Source organism: Trachemys scripta, chromosome 10, assembly GCF_013100865.1.
Source record: "Trachemys scripta elegans isolate TJP31775 chromosome 10, CAS_Tse_1.0, whole genome shotgun sequence".
Classification (NCBI taxonomy): domain Eukaryota; kingdom Metazoa; phylum Chordata; order Testudines; family Emydidae; genus Trachemys; species Trachemys scripta.
Window position 1 is genome coordinate 6217102 of NC_048307.1, and position 16752 is coordinate 6233853.

At 48.5% G+C, this 16752-nt stretch overlaps 1 protein-coding gene across 2 annotated transcripts in view; it reads left to right on the forward strand.

The window, feature by feature from the left end:
* Window positions 1-16752, forward strand: part of CACNA1H (calcium voltage-gated channel subunit alpha1 H) — a 205740-nt gene that overhangs the window by 70005 nt on the left and 118983 nt on the right. For both annotated transcript variants that reach the window (XM_034783486.1, XM_034783485.1), the window contains exon 8: window positions 5997-6406. In XM_034783486.1, coding sequence (XP_034639377.1) covers window positions 5997-6406 — 410 coding nt within the window. The remainder of the gene's footprint in view (window positions 1-5996; window positions 6407-16752) is intronic.

Here is a 16752-nt window from a genome sequence, read left to right on the forward strand (position 1 = left end):
AAGTGAAGCCAGCACTTAGCTGTGGGCGAAGGGTCAGACTGGTTCTTAGTCGGTCAGAATCAGTTTGACCATTTCTCATGATAAGCCACAGTCCTCACTTAAGCTGGTGGGGAATCCTGGGTGGACTGCAGGGTTTGGGTCAATGAGACTGCATCAGGTTGTAGTGCAGCTGTAAACTTGAAGCCTTTCTCACCTGTCCCTCTCCCCTCTGATTTCCAGAAACTTGTGCCGGCCAAATTGGGTTCAGGGCAGGATGTACTTTGGGCTCCTATTTTATATTTGCTTGTTTGTGTTTTGACATATAAAATGCCCCCTTGCCCGCACTGAGACCTGCGGCAAATAAATGAAAAAATCAGGGATTGTTAATCATGGAGGCTGTATTGGGACAAGGGGGGGGAATGGATGAAATCTCCGGAGCAGTGACATGAGGACAAAGCCATTAAAGGTGAGGGGCACTAACTGGAGAGCAGATGAGCGCACACGGGAGATTTCCTGAACCGTGTAAGCGGAGAAGCCAGGAATAAGGGAAGTTCGGGGCTGTACACTTCGTTATGCCCTGCCTTCTGCTGGCTGGCTGGTTTGAAGTATGCAGTGTGAATGCGCAGACAGCGAGCCCTAAGCAAGACTGACCGCCTCTTTCTCACTGCTACGAAACAAACAGCTTGTCGCTTTGCACCCAGAGAACAGTGTTTCCTGGAGTTTCCCTCTTCGCTCCCACCCAAAATGAAAATCCACTGCCTGGAATCCGGTCTCCAGGGTGGCAGTGATGAATGAGGATAGAATGGGCCTGGTGGCTTCGTTTATTTCTGATCTCCGATCTTTTGTCCCTGACGTTACAAGCCGAATGCGAAACCCTCAGTCTCGCTCCTTGTCAGCCTCTGATGAACTGATTTATCAAAGTAAACCACTGCCTTTGGAGTAGTTTCTCTTGCTGTTCTGTGCATATCCCCCTGGGCAGCTGGCTTCTAAGGAAAGCTTGGATGTCAGCTGTCTACGCGGCATGAGTTTCGCCCGGTGTGCAGACTGTATTGCACCTCTTTGGGCACGTTTCTCGAGGCTTTGGTTAAAAGGGAAGAGTCCACTCTACATGCTGCACCATTCCATGTGCTCATTCGCAAGCCCAAAAGGGGACAGGAAAATGAATCTCCATACATGAAAAATAAAGATGGAAAGAGAAGAGACCCCAAACCCTGCTCTTGTTCCACAGGGGATCCCCTGGCAGCAGAACCTGTGGGGTTCTGCTGTGCAGTGGGGAGCGGTATGGTTGCTATATGCTAGTACTCAACAGAGGGATGTGGGAGCAGCAGAACCACGTAAGTCTAGATCCTCTAGTCTTCCCCTGTCTTCCGTTTTTCCCTGCACAGGGGAATGTGCTAGGCCTGCAAAGCCACTGCGGGCTCAGAGCTCTTTTAAATCAGGGAAACGACGGCATTAACGTTGAACATGCACATATCTTATGAACTCTTTCAACATACGTCTCCCCAATTGTACATTGTGTGTGGCCGCATTCAGCAGTGCTGACTCTCACGGTTTTATTGTGAGTTTCGTAATATTTGTTGCTTTTCTTAAAACCCCAGCTGCTGGAATCATGGGATTCTGAGAGACTTTTAGTTTCCTTTTTTTAAAAAAAAAACTGTGTCTAGCCCTCATCGTGGCAGAGAAAAGATGGAAAACGTGAACTCTAAAGTCTAAAATGACAAAAAGTAAATTAAAAGACCCCACGTTATTGTTTTTTAAAATCTCGTGATTTCTAAGTCAGTCTCGGGATTTTTAATGTTTGTGGTTGTCAATAGAGTTTATATTCATCCACGCATGTACACACGCAACTATTTAAACTAGTGATGTAGATGTTAAAAGAGTTCTAAGTATGTCTTGTGGGTCAGATTTAAGGTTGTTTGTGAAATATGTTGGGTGACTTTTTCCATGTCAACATTGTCTTTACCTGAATGCACAAATGGGTAAAGCTCATGAAATTATTTATATAAATTACCTTCACTGGACATTGGACACTTCCTCCCTTTTAAAATGCCCAGTGGCGGGAAGGGTTCATTGTAATATTCTTATTGCTTATGCAAGGGTTTTATATTCATCATCGGCGTGGCCTTAACTCTATAAGTTAACGAAGGCTATAGTGTGAGCAGGGCTGGCTCCAGGTTTTCTACCGCCCCAATCGCGCCGCTGCATTCTTCGGCGGCAGTTCGGCAGCGGGTCCTTCACTCCCTCTCTTCCTCTTTGGAGGCACTTCCGTGGCAGCACAAAGAGGAAGAGAGGGACTGAGGGACCCGCCGCCGAATTCCCGCCGAAGACCTGGACGTGCCGCCCCAATATCGGACAGAGTGCCGCCCCTTTGTATTGGCCGCCCCAAGCACCTGCTTCCTTAGCTGGTGCCTGGAGCCGGCACTGAGTGTGAGAATATGTATTTACTTTGAGATAAAAGCCCACGCTCCTGGAATTTGAAAGCAAAGAAACTGTTCCACGGCTGTTGCTTGAAACTCACAGTTCAAGCCGGAGATTGGTTCTGCTGATGTGCACAAAGAGCCCGGTTCTCTGCTTTTATGTGAGATAAGGCAGTGCCAGATTCACCTTTCACTTACACCCATGTGAATTCAGTGACTTCACTGGATTTTAATTTGGCTCAGCATCCTTCAAAGACCTTGCTCTTAATAAGGCCATTAATAATAGTACCCTGTGTTTATAGAGGCCCTTTCAACCCTAAGGATACCAAAGCACTTTATAAACTCGATCAGAATCGTATCGTCTCTCGCTGAAGTGCAGCCCCTACAGGGTGGAACGCAGCAGCTGCTTGTCAGTGAACTGCAGAACAGTTGACAATAGGAAGTAAAGAAGAGGGTTATCAGGCATCTCTTGGTCACTTGGAAGGAGGGTGTTTCTAGGGGGAAGGAAAGTCGAGTGGAATTCCCGGCGGAAATCCCTGGGACTCAAAGCCACCCAGTTGAGCGCATATCTACTCTTGCCTCCTCAGGTTCTAAATCTGATTTCCAGCTTGACCAGTCTAACGTCCAATCCCTATCCCATTGGTAGGGCGGCCACTCATGCAGCCCCAGAACACCAGACATTTTAGTACTTCCAGGAATGGTGTCGGCCTTCCCCCCCCTCCTCCCAGAGTGACCCTACCCCTACCAGTGTGAGGTCACACCACATGAGGGTGCCATTTTGAAGAGCACGCTGCCCCATCCCTCACATGCATGCCATCCTCCAGCTGTGAGACTGGACAAACCATTAAAAACGGGATTGTCCGGCTTAAAACTGGCTGAATGGCTTGCCTTACCCAGTGGGGGTGGAGGAGAGTAAGTGACAGAGGGAGGGGGGGATGGAGTGAGCGGGGGCGGGGCTTCATGCCAGGGGCGGAGTCTTGGGGAAGGGGCAGAAAAGGGGGCGGGACAAGGGTATTCGATTGTGTGCGATTAGAAAGTTGGCAACCCTACTTGAAGGTGGAGGCGGACAGCAGTTGTGTGGGTTTGGAGAGGCCTTGAAATGGGAAGAAAGGGAGGTGGCCCCCTTCTACACCATCACCCCAAGAAATATTTGCAGGGCTGGAGAGGCACCTTAGCAAGGCAGGGAAAGGAGTATTTAAATTGATCCATTTAAGCAAGAGTTTCATAGCCCCTAGTTCCCTCTACTAGCCACTGCTGGAGACCAATAATTCCACCACTGCTGGTCCTTGCTTCAAAAAACAGAGCGTGGCGCTACGCCGCGGTGTCTCACGCCTGCTGAGAAGTGGCTCCAGCCTGTGCTCAGCGACGGACCCACGCTAGATCCCTGCCCCATGCTGGAGGGATTAGACACTGAAGCCAGTTGGTGAGCTCCATCTGGCATTCCTGGCTTCCAGCTCAATCGGAATAGTCCAAAGGGCTGCCTCACTTATCCCCCTGCACCTTCCCAGCCGGCAAGAAGGAGCAGAGTGGAATCCAATCCTGGCAAGCGATGTGCAAAACAGAAACCCTTGAAGGATAATTGCATGCATCAGCAAGGCATTAAGTGCCGGGGAGCTCACAGTCCTGTCTGAGAAAGGGGCCTGGTGTCTCAAGAAGGGATGTGATTGGGGGAGCGTATTCTCTCTTTTTGTGCTGTGGAATTGAGCAAAATGAAGTACAGCCTGTTCCTAAGAGTGCTTGTGCCCTGCAATGCTGTGAGGTTGTTGGAGCAGGCAGCCAAGGAGACTCTGGTGCTCTGAAGACATCTGCGGCGCCAGTGTTTTTTGTATCATTTTTAACACTTCGATAGCATTTAGGAGGTACAAGCCCTGTGCTCTAGCATGCGTACTTCTGAAGCAGATGCTTAGTCATTTCTCCTTGGATCTGCTTGTGCATTTCTAAATCATTGTGTAAATTAGCAAAGAGAGGAGCTGACGTGGCCTAGTGTGTGGAGTCGGGGGGAGAGGGAAAATACCTCTGACCTCTTGGGTTCTTTGGCATGATGACCAGAAATCTCCAGAGAACCCATTCTCCTGAGGTGATCAGCCCAGTTTTGCAGGCCTGTGATTTCTGGGTAAGGTTCAGTGAAGCTGCCAGTCTTTCAATTTCTCATTTGTAACCCAACTTTCAGACCTTGTGAGTGAAGCGATGGCTTTTTCTGTAACCTCCTGGAGTATTAGACAGCAGGGGTCTAAATCATGACTGTAACACTGCTGTGATGCTCTTGTCTTTTAGGCCCACAACCATTATTATCTGATGGCTCTTGGGTGGCTTCTGTGAAATGAGTTGGTGGGTCGCAGTCTTTTTCCAAGTGGAGAAGGCCAAGCTCTTCAAACATGACTAGTGACTTTGGTGCCCAACTTGAGGGACTTCACAAGGGCCTTGAAGATCAGGCTCCTTTATGGTGTCTCCGGGCAGGCACCCAAAATCACTAGACGCTGCTGAAAGTCTCGTCTGCATCCCCAAAACCAGCGGTTAGCCCCTTTCTTGGCAGACTCAGCACACAGGCCACTGTCTGAGCATGCTCAGGAGCTCAACTACCCTCTTCCCTCCAAGCTGATCCCTTCCCACCAAGCACGATGTGGAGGAGGGGAGCGTTACCGCGCAGTTGCCTGCCCTGTATGTATTTGACTCTTGCACAGGAGTCTGGATCAGGTTCCATTCGGGTGAAGGTTCAGGTCAATTCTCAATTCATCTCCGTTGGCGCATTGCGTTGGTCTGTAAAGACCTCCTGGCTGGGCACATCCTCTCCATGCTGGGTAGGCAGCACCGCCACCGTGCCCAGCTTCTGGGAGGGCTGCCAACTTTTCTCCTCACACCAGCAAACACTGTTACAGATTGGATTAAAAAATCCAGCCCCGGCATGCCTGTTCGAAATAGCCACAACTCCCGCTGTGCCATGACGGCAAGAAATTCAAATGAACGTTTCAAAAAAGCTTGAAAGGCAAGGAGGGGTGAGGCGACATCAAAGCAGCCACTGCTGAGATGTTTAATCTATAGCCATCCTTGTTCCCCCAGTGCCCTCCCCCCCACCTTGTTATCGGAATTGAAGGGTCCTCTAAATCTGGCATAACGTTCAGGCAGCACTAGGGTCGCCATTAATGATGATAGACCATTGGGTTTAATCCAAGTGAATGGAACGTGTGCACTGTGCCACTCAATTGCAACAGAGTGCAAAGAGATCACCGTGTGCTGGGGGAGGATGGCCTATCTAGGGCTAGACAGCCAAAGCAAGGAAGCTAAGGGATACTTGTGGAACTTGAAGGAGGGGAGACAGGGATAAAAGGGGAGACTATGGAAAATATTGGACCAAATTAGAGGCAGTTATAGAGATTTGAAGGCCAGAAGGGACTGTTATGAGCACCCAGTCTGACCTCCTGAATGGCACGGGCTGAAGAACCTTCCCCAGGGAGTCTAGCATCAAGCCCGTGATGTCTGGTGGAGCTAGAGCAGATCCATCACGTTTGTTATAAAATGACATGTCCATGGAAAACAGGAGATTTGGGGAGTAAGGTGGGAGTTAATTCCGCTGCTGATCCTGTGCGTGTCCCTTGGTTGTAGGTCTGTGTAGGACTTCCAGCAGGCTGTCGGGTTTGAACGTGCCGTGCCCTCTGCCCAGCCCCCAGCCCAGCATCCTGACCTGCGAACTCCAGAACTGCCCCTACTGTGCTAACATTCTGGAGGATCCCGAGTTTGAGTTCAGCGAGTCCGACAGCTACGACTCTGACAACAACGGCGTCTACGAATTCACGCAGGACCTGAGGCACGGAGACCAGAGAGATCAGATCCAGCAGCAGAGGAATAAGAAGAGGAAGAAGAAGAAACCAAAGGAGAGGAATAAAGTCGCTAGACTTTGGGTGGCTTTTGGCAACAAGCTGAAAAGGATTGTGGAGAGCAAGTATTTCAACCGTGGGATTATGATCGCCATTCTGATCAACACGCTGAGCATGGGAATCGAGTATCACGAGCAGGTGAGTAAACTCACCCCAATGACCACTGCTTTCCTTTTCTTTGTTGGGCTGCGTGTGCTGCTTTGCATAGAAAGGAAACGAACTCACACAGCTGGGATTTTGAGTTTTAGAGTCTGAGCGTGAACGGCTCACGTGATCTAGATCAAGCGCTGCTTTACAGACAGTGGTAACGGGAATGGTTTCTGAATAGTGAATACATGAAAGGGAATTGTCAGCTGGGAACAGAAAATAAGGGCACGGGTCAGAGCCATCAAACCATGGGCGGCGGGTATCAAAGGCCAGGGCAGGCTAAGCCTCCCCTAGACCAGGCCGTGGCCCCACCCATGTTCCTCCCCAAGGCCCTGCCTCTCTACCCGGAAGCCGGTGAGGGCTCAGCTCCAGCGCAGCTCAGGCCAGCCCAAGGGTTGGGCCAGAGGGTCAGGCTGGTGCTGGGGCCAACGGCTCGGCCTGGAGCTCAGTGGCAGGGGGGTATTGGGCTCCTCCAGTGGTGTGGGGGGGATTGGGCTCCTCCAGTGGCAGGGCCGGCGGGGTTAGCCTTCCTGAAGTGGGGATTAACCCACCACCCATGCTTCAAACCATTATGCAGGCGCTTAACTTCCTGCATATGAGTCAACTTGCTGATGGCAAGTGTATACACATGTACAATGGTTTGCAGGATCGGGGTCTGAATTCATGGAATAAATTATCCTGTTCCTCAAATGCGTGAATTGTTCCACTGCAAAGTGTCACCTATCCCTGGCCGAGATGGTATGCTGTGAAAGACCGTCTGCATTTGAAACGTGACTCTGGGTTTTTCTAGTAGATGATAGAATCTGGGAGAAATTCATTTTGTAACACGACTCACCAGTGCACAAGTTTGCTTCTGTGCATTGAACTAAAAAACAAAACTCCGAAGCCCACTGTTATGCCAGGCCAAAACCAAGGAGTCAGTTTCTACTTTGTTCATTGTGGGAGGACTCTTTGTTCAACCCCATGAGCTGAATTTGATCTCCTAGGGCACAAGGTGATGTCTTTTAGGTGTTTGGAGGCAGGAAGAAAATTCATTCTGTTCAGACTAACTCTGGGAACAGCATGATGTCAAGAAACAGCATTTGCCACTGAGGGTGGTGTGTCGTCCTCACTGTAGCTTGGCTGGAGCTGAAGGACAGTGAGATGAGAGAGATGAGTCATCTAAAGATCTTTCAGGCAGGTCACTGTATGGGAACCTGCTCTTTTCTGAGTCTTCTTGGAAAAACTGGTTAACCAGCTATTTTACAAATGACGTGCTCTGAATTTTCTCGGCAAAGTGCTGAAAACGCCACCCTGTGATTTGGAGAGGAATTTTAGTGCTAATTTTCTAAGTGGCAAATGATTCAGAGTTCCATCGAAAGCGCTCCCATATTGTGTGCTGCAGAACCATGAACATATTCTGCAGCCCAAGGTTATTAACCGGGAAATTATCCCTGTCACCACTAAAATCTGCTTACGTAGAAATGATGAGGAGAGGCAGTACAGGGTAGGGGTGGAGCTTTGCGGTGGAGGCACTTAAGCGTATGCACACAATGGGGGGGGCAAGGTTCTTTGTGTTCTCTTCTCCATCACTGCCCCTTGTTTGTGGTCCCACATAGAGCCAAAACCCATCAGTCCCTACAAGTTCCGCCTTGTTATTTTTTTTTTCACCTATGTCTGTTTGCAAAACCCATGTCATTTATTGTGTGTTACTGTGTATGATTTCCCCCATCTCTGTTTGCAAAGCCCATGTCATGATTTAGGTGTCTTTTCTCTTAAGATCAATTCTTAACTAAAACAACCTGACTAGCAACCCTACAATAATAAACCAATTCTTGTCTGCAACAGAGGAAGGCCAAAATAAAAAAAAAAAAAAAAGGTGGGGGGGGGCAAAGAAATGAATATCAAGGGCAGATTTTTGTCTGATAAATTGTTCAACAAGAAGTTTTAAAATTAGGAAATACACCTAGACAGTCTCCTTTGAATAAAGCCGTTTATTCATTGGGAAGGCTGTGTTTCAGCAGGGATACTTTGTCAGGCAGATAAAACTCCAGTCCTTAGATACTCTGGTGACAGGGGATAACCTAAGCTAGACAGCCTATGGCAAGCAAGCACAGGGTTTCATAGAATCATAGAATATCAGTGTTGTAAGGGACCTTAGGAGATCATCTAGTCCAACCCCTTGCTCAAAGCAGGGCCAATCCCCAGACAGATTTTTATCCCAGTTCCCTAAATGGCCCCCTCAAGGATTGAACTCACAACCCTGGGTTTAGTAGGCCAATGCTCAAACCACTGAGCTATCCCTCCCCCCATAGAGCCTGTGCCCCATCACTTATAAAAGGTAGATTGTGATAATTATGTCCTTGTTCCTAAGAAAGTAAAACTCTGTGGGTTTATTTTGGATTCCAGATTTGCTTAAACTGTCTTAAAGCCAATGGTAATAAAAGATTTTTAAGTTTTTGGCTAAAGATCTCCAGACTCCAGCCAGTTTTGCTCCTAGCCACTGGCCAACTTGGGTGCAATAAAAAGGAAGAATTTTGAAGGAAAACCCTGTAAAAGTTCCTGCACATGCCTGACTGTGAAAAGCCTAATGCCTCTGGTGCACTGCAAGGATGACAGATGGCTGAGCTGTCAGACCAAACTTCTAAGCACCTCAACTAGGCAGTCTGATATCAACAGGCTGGGCCCTGGGCCTTGCCTGGGGCCGGTACATGATGCTAAAGCAACAGGAAACAAAGTCAGACTCCTAAACTACCTGGCATGAAAGCCTTGGACTTTTGTTAGCAAAGCGTGGGTGATTTCAGAACCCAAGCCCTGTGAAAATTGGCTGTAGGATTCAGGACCAGAGAAGCGTGTTTGGTGCAGAGACAAAGAGCAGTCGCCTTAGTGGAACTGACCATGGCTTTGGGCTGGGAGGAGATCTGGGAACGGATCGTTCTGGCTACCCCTCCCTCGCTGCCGTGAAAAATCAGTTCAATCCCAACTTGCTTGATTGCTGAGTGAAAGGTGCTGGCCCGGTGGCCCTGAGTGCCAGAACAGCTACGGCGTTGGTGACAGCGGCAGCAGCAGCATGTGTTTTCCCCAGGTTGCTACTGCCGTAACCCGAAGATGCCAAGACGGCTATCCCACCCCCACTAGAGCACAGGGGAGGAGGACAGTCTGCATATAAAACTACTCTATAGAATCTGCTGCCAAGCGTCTCCTTTGCTGGGGAGTGCTGGAACACAGTGGCAATTATGGGGGGCAAGGTCTCCTAGCCCTGGGGATGCAGGAGGAAGGGGGGTACAGTTGTAGGGCGCAGAAGCAGTCTGCCTGGATAGCTCCTGCCTACGCTCTGCTCTGCTGACTTCCCTCCAGGTTACATGGTTGCGGCTCATCCCAGTGCCGCTGCACCGAAGCATGAGCCACAGAAGGGGCTTGGGAGAGCAACTGTGGCTTTGAACAGTGGTCACTCCCCGTTAGGTCACTGCATGGGACCCCGAAGTGTCTCCAGGGGACAGCGCCGTAGAGCCCAGACGCTCCCAGCCCTGAAACTCGACAGAGCCCTTCAGGGCCGCCCAGAGGGGGGGGGCAAGTGGGGCAATTTGCCCCAGGCCCCCACGAGAGTTTTTCGGGGCCCCTGAAGCAAGGTCCTTCACTCGCTCCGGGGGCCCTGGAAAACTCTTATGGTGCCCGGGCTCCCGGAGCTTCTTCCGCTCCGGGTCTTCGGTGGCGGGGGGTCCTTCCGCCCCAGGACCCGCCGCCGAAGCGCCGGATCTTCAGGGGCAAGTCGGCGGTGGGAAGACCCCAGGCCCCCTGAATCCTCTGGGCGGCCCTTGAGCCCTTTCCAGACAAAGCACAAGATGGAAGGGATTGTGCTGTGGGGAGGGAGGAGCGCTAGAGACACCAAATTCCCACAGACCATCCCTTCAGCACAGACAGGGAGATCCACAGACCAAGGGATGCTCCAGGCCTAAGGGAAATCCCCCATCCTGAAGTGGCTTTCATGTTCAGGATGGACTCCTGGAAGAAGGCACTAACCATCTGTGAACATGCAGCAAGGCTCCAGGATCACCTCCAAGAACCCTATTTGAAGGGCTTTTCCCTCACCATGAAGGCCGGCACCTCTAGCTGAAACATCCTGTCTGAAGCACTTTTCAGTCAATGGTCTTGAATCCTGGATGTCACCTTCTCAGATTTCCTTAATGTGGACAGAGCTCTGACCAGCTCAGCCTCTAAGATCCCTTCAGCGCACGGCTGCTTTGTTGAGACAGCAGCTTATGTTAACCAGGTTCTGTGACACCCGGTGACAGTTGTCCACCAGGAACTGTTCTGAAACTAACTTCATTTGAACAGCCGTTGCCTTGACCTGGCTGGAGTTCAGGCAGTGACCACTTCTAAGTCCCACTGCTCATGTCACAAACCATCCATCCCCTTCACTGGTCTTTGTTTTTCACATCGTTAAAGAGCGTGTTAGCTTTCATTTCTTGGCATTTCAGTTCTGTGAAAACCATCAGAGGCTTTGCAGATGGATCGACAGGCGGTCCGTGTTTTTATTACACAATTATTCAAAGCCAAAGAATCGAGTCCTCTCGTTTGTACGTCCTGAAGAACATATGGCATGCAAGATAAAACAATAATAGTCTTTGCTCTTCTGTAGTGCCTTTCATCCAAGGACTTCAAAGCACTCTGTAAACAGCTAAAGTCTCACAGCAGCCCCTGGAAGTTAGCAACTATTACTGTGCCGATTTTACAGATGTGGACATTGAGGCATGGAGAGGTTGTGATCTGCAGGGCTGGGACTAGAACCCAGGAGTCCTGACCCCTATTCTAATTACTATAAAAATGCCTCAAGTGCCACGATCATCCTGGGCGGTGAATGGACAGGACAAGAATTTGACTAGTTCTCTTGCTTTGTGTCTCAACCCTAACTGTACATCATATTCATTAGGGATGATCCTGGACAAAAACCATCCAAATGGCCCCCAACTTTGGGACGGTGTTCAGATTTGAAATTTACCCCAAACTTCATCGCACACACTCCTCACCAGTGTTAATATGGCTGTTTTGCTACCTGTCTTGGAACTAGCCTCGTGAATGTACAACAGGCAGTTTCAATGTCTTCTAGCGCCAGAAGTCCACCTTTCAGCTGGAATAGCCCTCGCTTCATAGACCCACTCTTCTTGAAAGCAGTGTAAGATTTAATGGCAGGATGGCCTCTTTAAGACATTGTTGGCCTTGAAGACTGTTAGAACTGGAGCTATTTGAGAGCCAAATAATAGAAACCAGCACGCAGCAGATAATTGGCAAAGTGTTTCTCTGGAACTTTAGTCATTATTTTGAATCCGATACTATGGCATAGCACATTCATGGGACTGGCTGACCCAGTTCTGTCTCTGCCTGTCTTATAACATGTGAATACTAATTAGGAGGTTACAGGATGCTGCTAGTTAGTGGCAACATGACTTGTATTTTACAGGTTAATTGGCTGCTTTGGATTTTATTCTATTTTTTTCACGCTTTATGTATTTATTTTTCTGCCTCCACCCTGAATAGGGACTCCGCCAGGTAGGGAAAGCTGGCACAGAGAAGATGGCAATCCTTGTATTATTATTATTACCAGCGTTTTCAATAAGGTGAATGCTTTGACTTGTACATTCTTCGTGACAGACAGCTCTTTGGTATACCCGAGCGCGTGCCTTTTTAAGCTGAGCTGCCAGTTCTGTCTCCAAAACAACTAAGTACCCATGTAGTTTGCATGACCCCTTCCCCAGGTCATTGTGGGGGATGACGAAGGGATGCACAGAACAAATATGGCAGGTTCCAGGGTCTGTCTCTTAAAGTGTGTCTCTGCTCTGGAAAGTGACTGTGGAACTGTGAACACCCTCTCACTCAATAGATATGCTCCCCATGAGGACCCAGAGTCCAGTATCTGCTGACTTGAGTGGCCAATACAACTGATTACTCCGTTTTACTGCAGCTATTCCTGCAGGGCTGGCGAACCAATGGGAGAGTGAGCCGGACTCTATTCCTTCTCTTGGACCATCAACGCAATTGTGAATGAAATTCCCATTTCAGGGGCAAGCTCTGTCCTCAGTTACACCTCTAAACCAGCAATGAAAACAGCCTGCTGTTGATGGTCCAGGAGAAGGAATAGGCTCATTCATCCCTTCAGCCCCACTGCGTTGCTCACTGTAGAAAACTGAGCGCAGAATTTGCCTCCAGGACCTTTTTTTGTGCTGATGACAAGTGGGCAGCAAAGAACCCTGCCGGACTTCAAAGACCCAAGGTGAGTTTGCAGGGGTGACAATGCTAAACTGAGCCCGTTTGATGTGGAGCCATCACATCAAATGACACCCGGGGATGCTGTTTTATAGTCACTTTTCAGAGCAGAACTGCGAATTAATACTTGTTCCAAGCTTTTGCTCTTCCTCATGATCCTTTCGGTGGGCTTTATGAATTCTTGCTCTCATGGTGTGTTTCATTCGGAGAAGCTTGGTTTGGAGTAGTCAAGAGCCAGTCTTTAGTAAACATTCAACAGTCCATAGAATCATAGAATCATAGAATCTCAGGGTTGGAAGGGACCTCAAGAGGTCATCTAGTCCAACCCCCTGCTCAAAGCAGGACCAATCCCCAACTAAATCATCCCAGCCAGGGCTTTGTCAAGCCGGGCCTTAAAAACCTCCAAGGAAGGAGACTCCACCACCTCCCTAGGTAACCCATTCCAGTGCTTCACCACCCTCCTAGTGAAAGAGTTTTTCCTAATATCCAACCTAGACCTCCCCCACTGCAACTTGAGACCATTGCTCCTTGTTTTGTCACCTGCCACCACTGAGAACAGCCGAGCTCCATCCTCTTTGGGATGTTCATTGCTATAGGCCAAATGTTAATTCAAAGCACCAGGCTAGCTCAAGTCTGTCTCCAAGAGCAGCAGTCACACCTCCTGACTGCCGTGTAGACATACTCATAGAGGCAGGGCCATTGTTCCTGCTTTGTGGGTCCAGTTGTAATTGGCCTTGATGGAGCTCCTTCTCACCCACTCTCTGACCGTTCTTTCTATATTAACCAGCCATCTGCGCTCACCCGCTTTCCACCCTCGGAGTTTTATGTTGTCGGTATAGTCTTTTTATTATTTTCTGTAAGAGTAATGGACCCTTCCATGCCTTGTGCCAGAAGGGAACAGCACCTCCGCTGTGCAATTAAGCATCCAAGGGTTGGCATTCTGAGAGGTCACCAAGGAGAGCGTGTGTGTGAGGGGCCAATACCACCGAGCTCATTGTGGGTGGGCCTATGGAAGTTCAATTTGCAGATTGTCACTGGTTTCTACAAATGTATTCATTATTCTTAATGATTCCCTGCAGAATTCTGCAGCCTCCTCATTGTTAGCCAGCTGTTCCCTTCAGCTATGCCTTGTTTGTAGTGTGTGATTGGTCGCATAAGTCACATGGTATTGTTTCTGCACTCTGATTGGATGACTGAAACTTTTTAAGCAAAAATATATTGAAGGGTGAATAATGCACTTCCTAGTACGAATTTTCAGGTGGGTCTATAATCGGTGGCTCTCCGATACACTCCAGTTTAATCTGAAGCAGTTGGGTTTGACGCAGGAGGTACTGAGTGATGTTCTCTGGGCTGTGTTATGCAGGAGGTCAGACTAGATGAATAAATGACAGAATGAATCCATCAAACAGTCATGCTCTATAAACAGAGGTTACGGCAATGGGAGTCCTGTGAGAACCTAGCCTGTAGGTAAAATAGCCAAACACTCACAAACAAAGAATACTATAACCCCGCAAATCACAGCAGAGAGAGCTTGCCAGCTGCATTTTGTCATGGAATCACTGTATTATTCAGGGGGACTGGACTCGATGACCTCTCAAGGTCCCTTCCAGTCCTAGAATCTATGAAACTTCAGACAGCGGTGTGACATGGGGTTACGAGGCAGAGAGGTTTAGTGTAGTGGGTGGTGAGATGTTACTTTTATACCAGAGGAAATGTAAGATGAGGGCAGGCCTTTAGTGAAGGTGGATCGTACAAACGAAGGACATGGTGTTGCATCTAATCCGCTGCTTATTGCATGTTGTCCACGAATAGATTTCACAGGCGAGTGGCGTTTGGGTCAATTAAGGAGGCCCCAGGGAGAGCACACTCCACCATCCGGAACAGATGTACCTGGTGCTCGTGTGTCTGAGAAATGAAGAAAAATGAGTCGAGGCTAGGAAAGGTTACATCCCATTGTTCAGGGCTTGTAGCGTCTGTGAGCGGCACTGGAGAGATCACACCGCCTTCAGGCAGCCCTCAAAGCCTCCTGCCATGCAATGGGAGACCGGCACACAACTCCTTCTGTATCTCCTGCCAGCCATGTGGCTTTTTTTTTTTTTTAAACTTCACACTAAAGCAAATTACCCTCATTCTGCATTCCTCCTTGTGTCTATGAAATGCAATCTGGCTGTCTGGAATAGTAATGTAATTACCTGAAGGCTTTGGGGAGGAAATGCAAATGAGCAAGGCAATCAACAAATGACTGGTGAAAATAATGCTTGCACCATACCAGCACTAGTAGGAATGCAATGACAGTGTGTACATGGCTTTAAAGTGCTGGGGAACTTGGAAAGGTATTTGGGGATCTAGTTGACTCAGGAGCCTGGTAACTGAAAAATGCAAATTATCTAAATTGTCCAGGGTTGGTTGGTTGGTTGTTTTCCTACAAAAAACCCTGAAAGTTTTCAAAGAAAAGGAAAAAGCTTTGATTTCGTTGAAATTTTTCACTGAGGGGGAAAAATATAGTTTTCCGCTCATCTCAGAGGAGAAGCCAAATGCAAAATACGCCCCAAAGATGGAGATACTCTCTTGCATCTCCCGATGGTTCCTCCAGCTAGTGATGATGGTGGTGCTAGCCTATCCTATTCCGATTCTTAGACTGGTCCTTTCCTCCTGGCACCCAGGTGCTGTACAGAGTTAGCCTAATCTGCCTCTATACAGGTAGAGGATTTGAGTCTCCAAGTCTATCAGTCTAGCACCTTTCATCAGCAAGAAATTCACTCCAGAAAAATAAGCCAGTGTGTCTACTCCTGCCTCCACCTTGACTCATGACTCATGATTTTTGCTCAGGGTTTTAACCACATTTCTCCAGCTGTGACAATTTCAATGACTGAGATTTCCCAGAATTATGAATGTAGTTTTAAATGTCTCATTGAAACTTCCTTCAGAATCCTTCATCACAAGACTGAGATGCTTTTATAAATGATCTAGGTAAAAATGCATCTGAAATAAGTGAGACTTTGGCTTGACAATGAATGAGACTTGGCACATCTTTAACTCTTTAAACCTCTTTTTGTTTTCTCTGTCTGGCTCCTTAACTTTACTCTCCTAAAGGCGGATTGACACCCTATTTGGGAACATTACAGTGGGCACTGGATTAATAGCATCCACCATAACCAACACTGAAGCAGAGAATCTGCCACCAATGTTGCCGGGATGGGAAGCAGGGGGAGGAAAGGTGACTTGGCCTTTTATCCAAACTGAGTGCATCTCTGAGTCATCTTCTCTCCTGCCTAATTGTCTTTGGGACTAAGAACCCTGCAAAATGAGATTAGCAGAATGAATTGGGAAGTCTTTACTGTAGTATCCCCTGATACTGAAAAGAGACAGGACTTGGGTATAATTAACAAAGTGAACGGAGTCTGCTGGACACAGACAGACCCTGTAGTTCTCTCTGGCTCAAGTTCCCCAAGTGATGCACAGCTCGTGCTGGCTAGTGTAATTGTCAGTTTCCTTAATTCCTGGCCTGGACTCTGCAGTCATAGAATAGGTCATATAGGTGGACACCTTCCCCTCCCCCCCCCCCAAAAAAAAGAATCCTGGATCCAAACTTCCCAGACACCTTCCTCCTCCACTTCCTCCCGTCCCTAGCAATCAGGTGCAGGTCCAGCCCATCTCAAAGCCAAATGAAAACCATAGAGAACTGCTCAATAGGGACGAAAATCAAAGTTACGATTTGCCCCTAAAGAGTTTGGAGCCAAAACGCCCACGGTCCCAGCCTCACGTATCCCTGATCTGGGTGTACAACAGTGGTGCGGTAACTCATAGGCAAGAACAGCTTGAAGTCGTTGGTTTAAAGCAATTTCTGCCAGAGCTTCAGAAAGCAGAATATGTTGCTGGGCAATTTGAGTCTTATTTAGAATGGCCGGTGGTATGTGGCCCAAACATTGTGCTGAATAATCCTCGTTGCGCTGAAGTCTGGGTTGCACAGGGGATAGAGGGGTGCCCTGAATGTCCCAGAGCCGAGATGCTATCCTGTCCCTTTAACAGAAGCATTCTTATCGGTCACTGTATTGCAGAACAGCTGGGGTGCTCAGGGGAGCAAAGAGCTGGGCCAG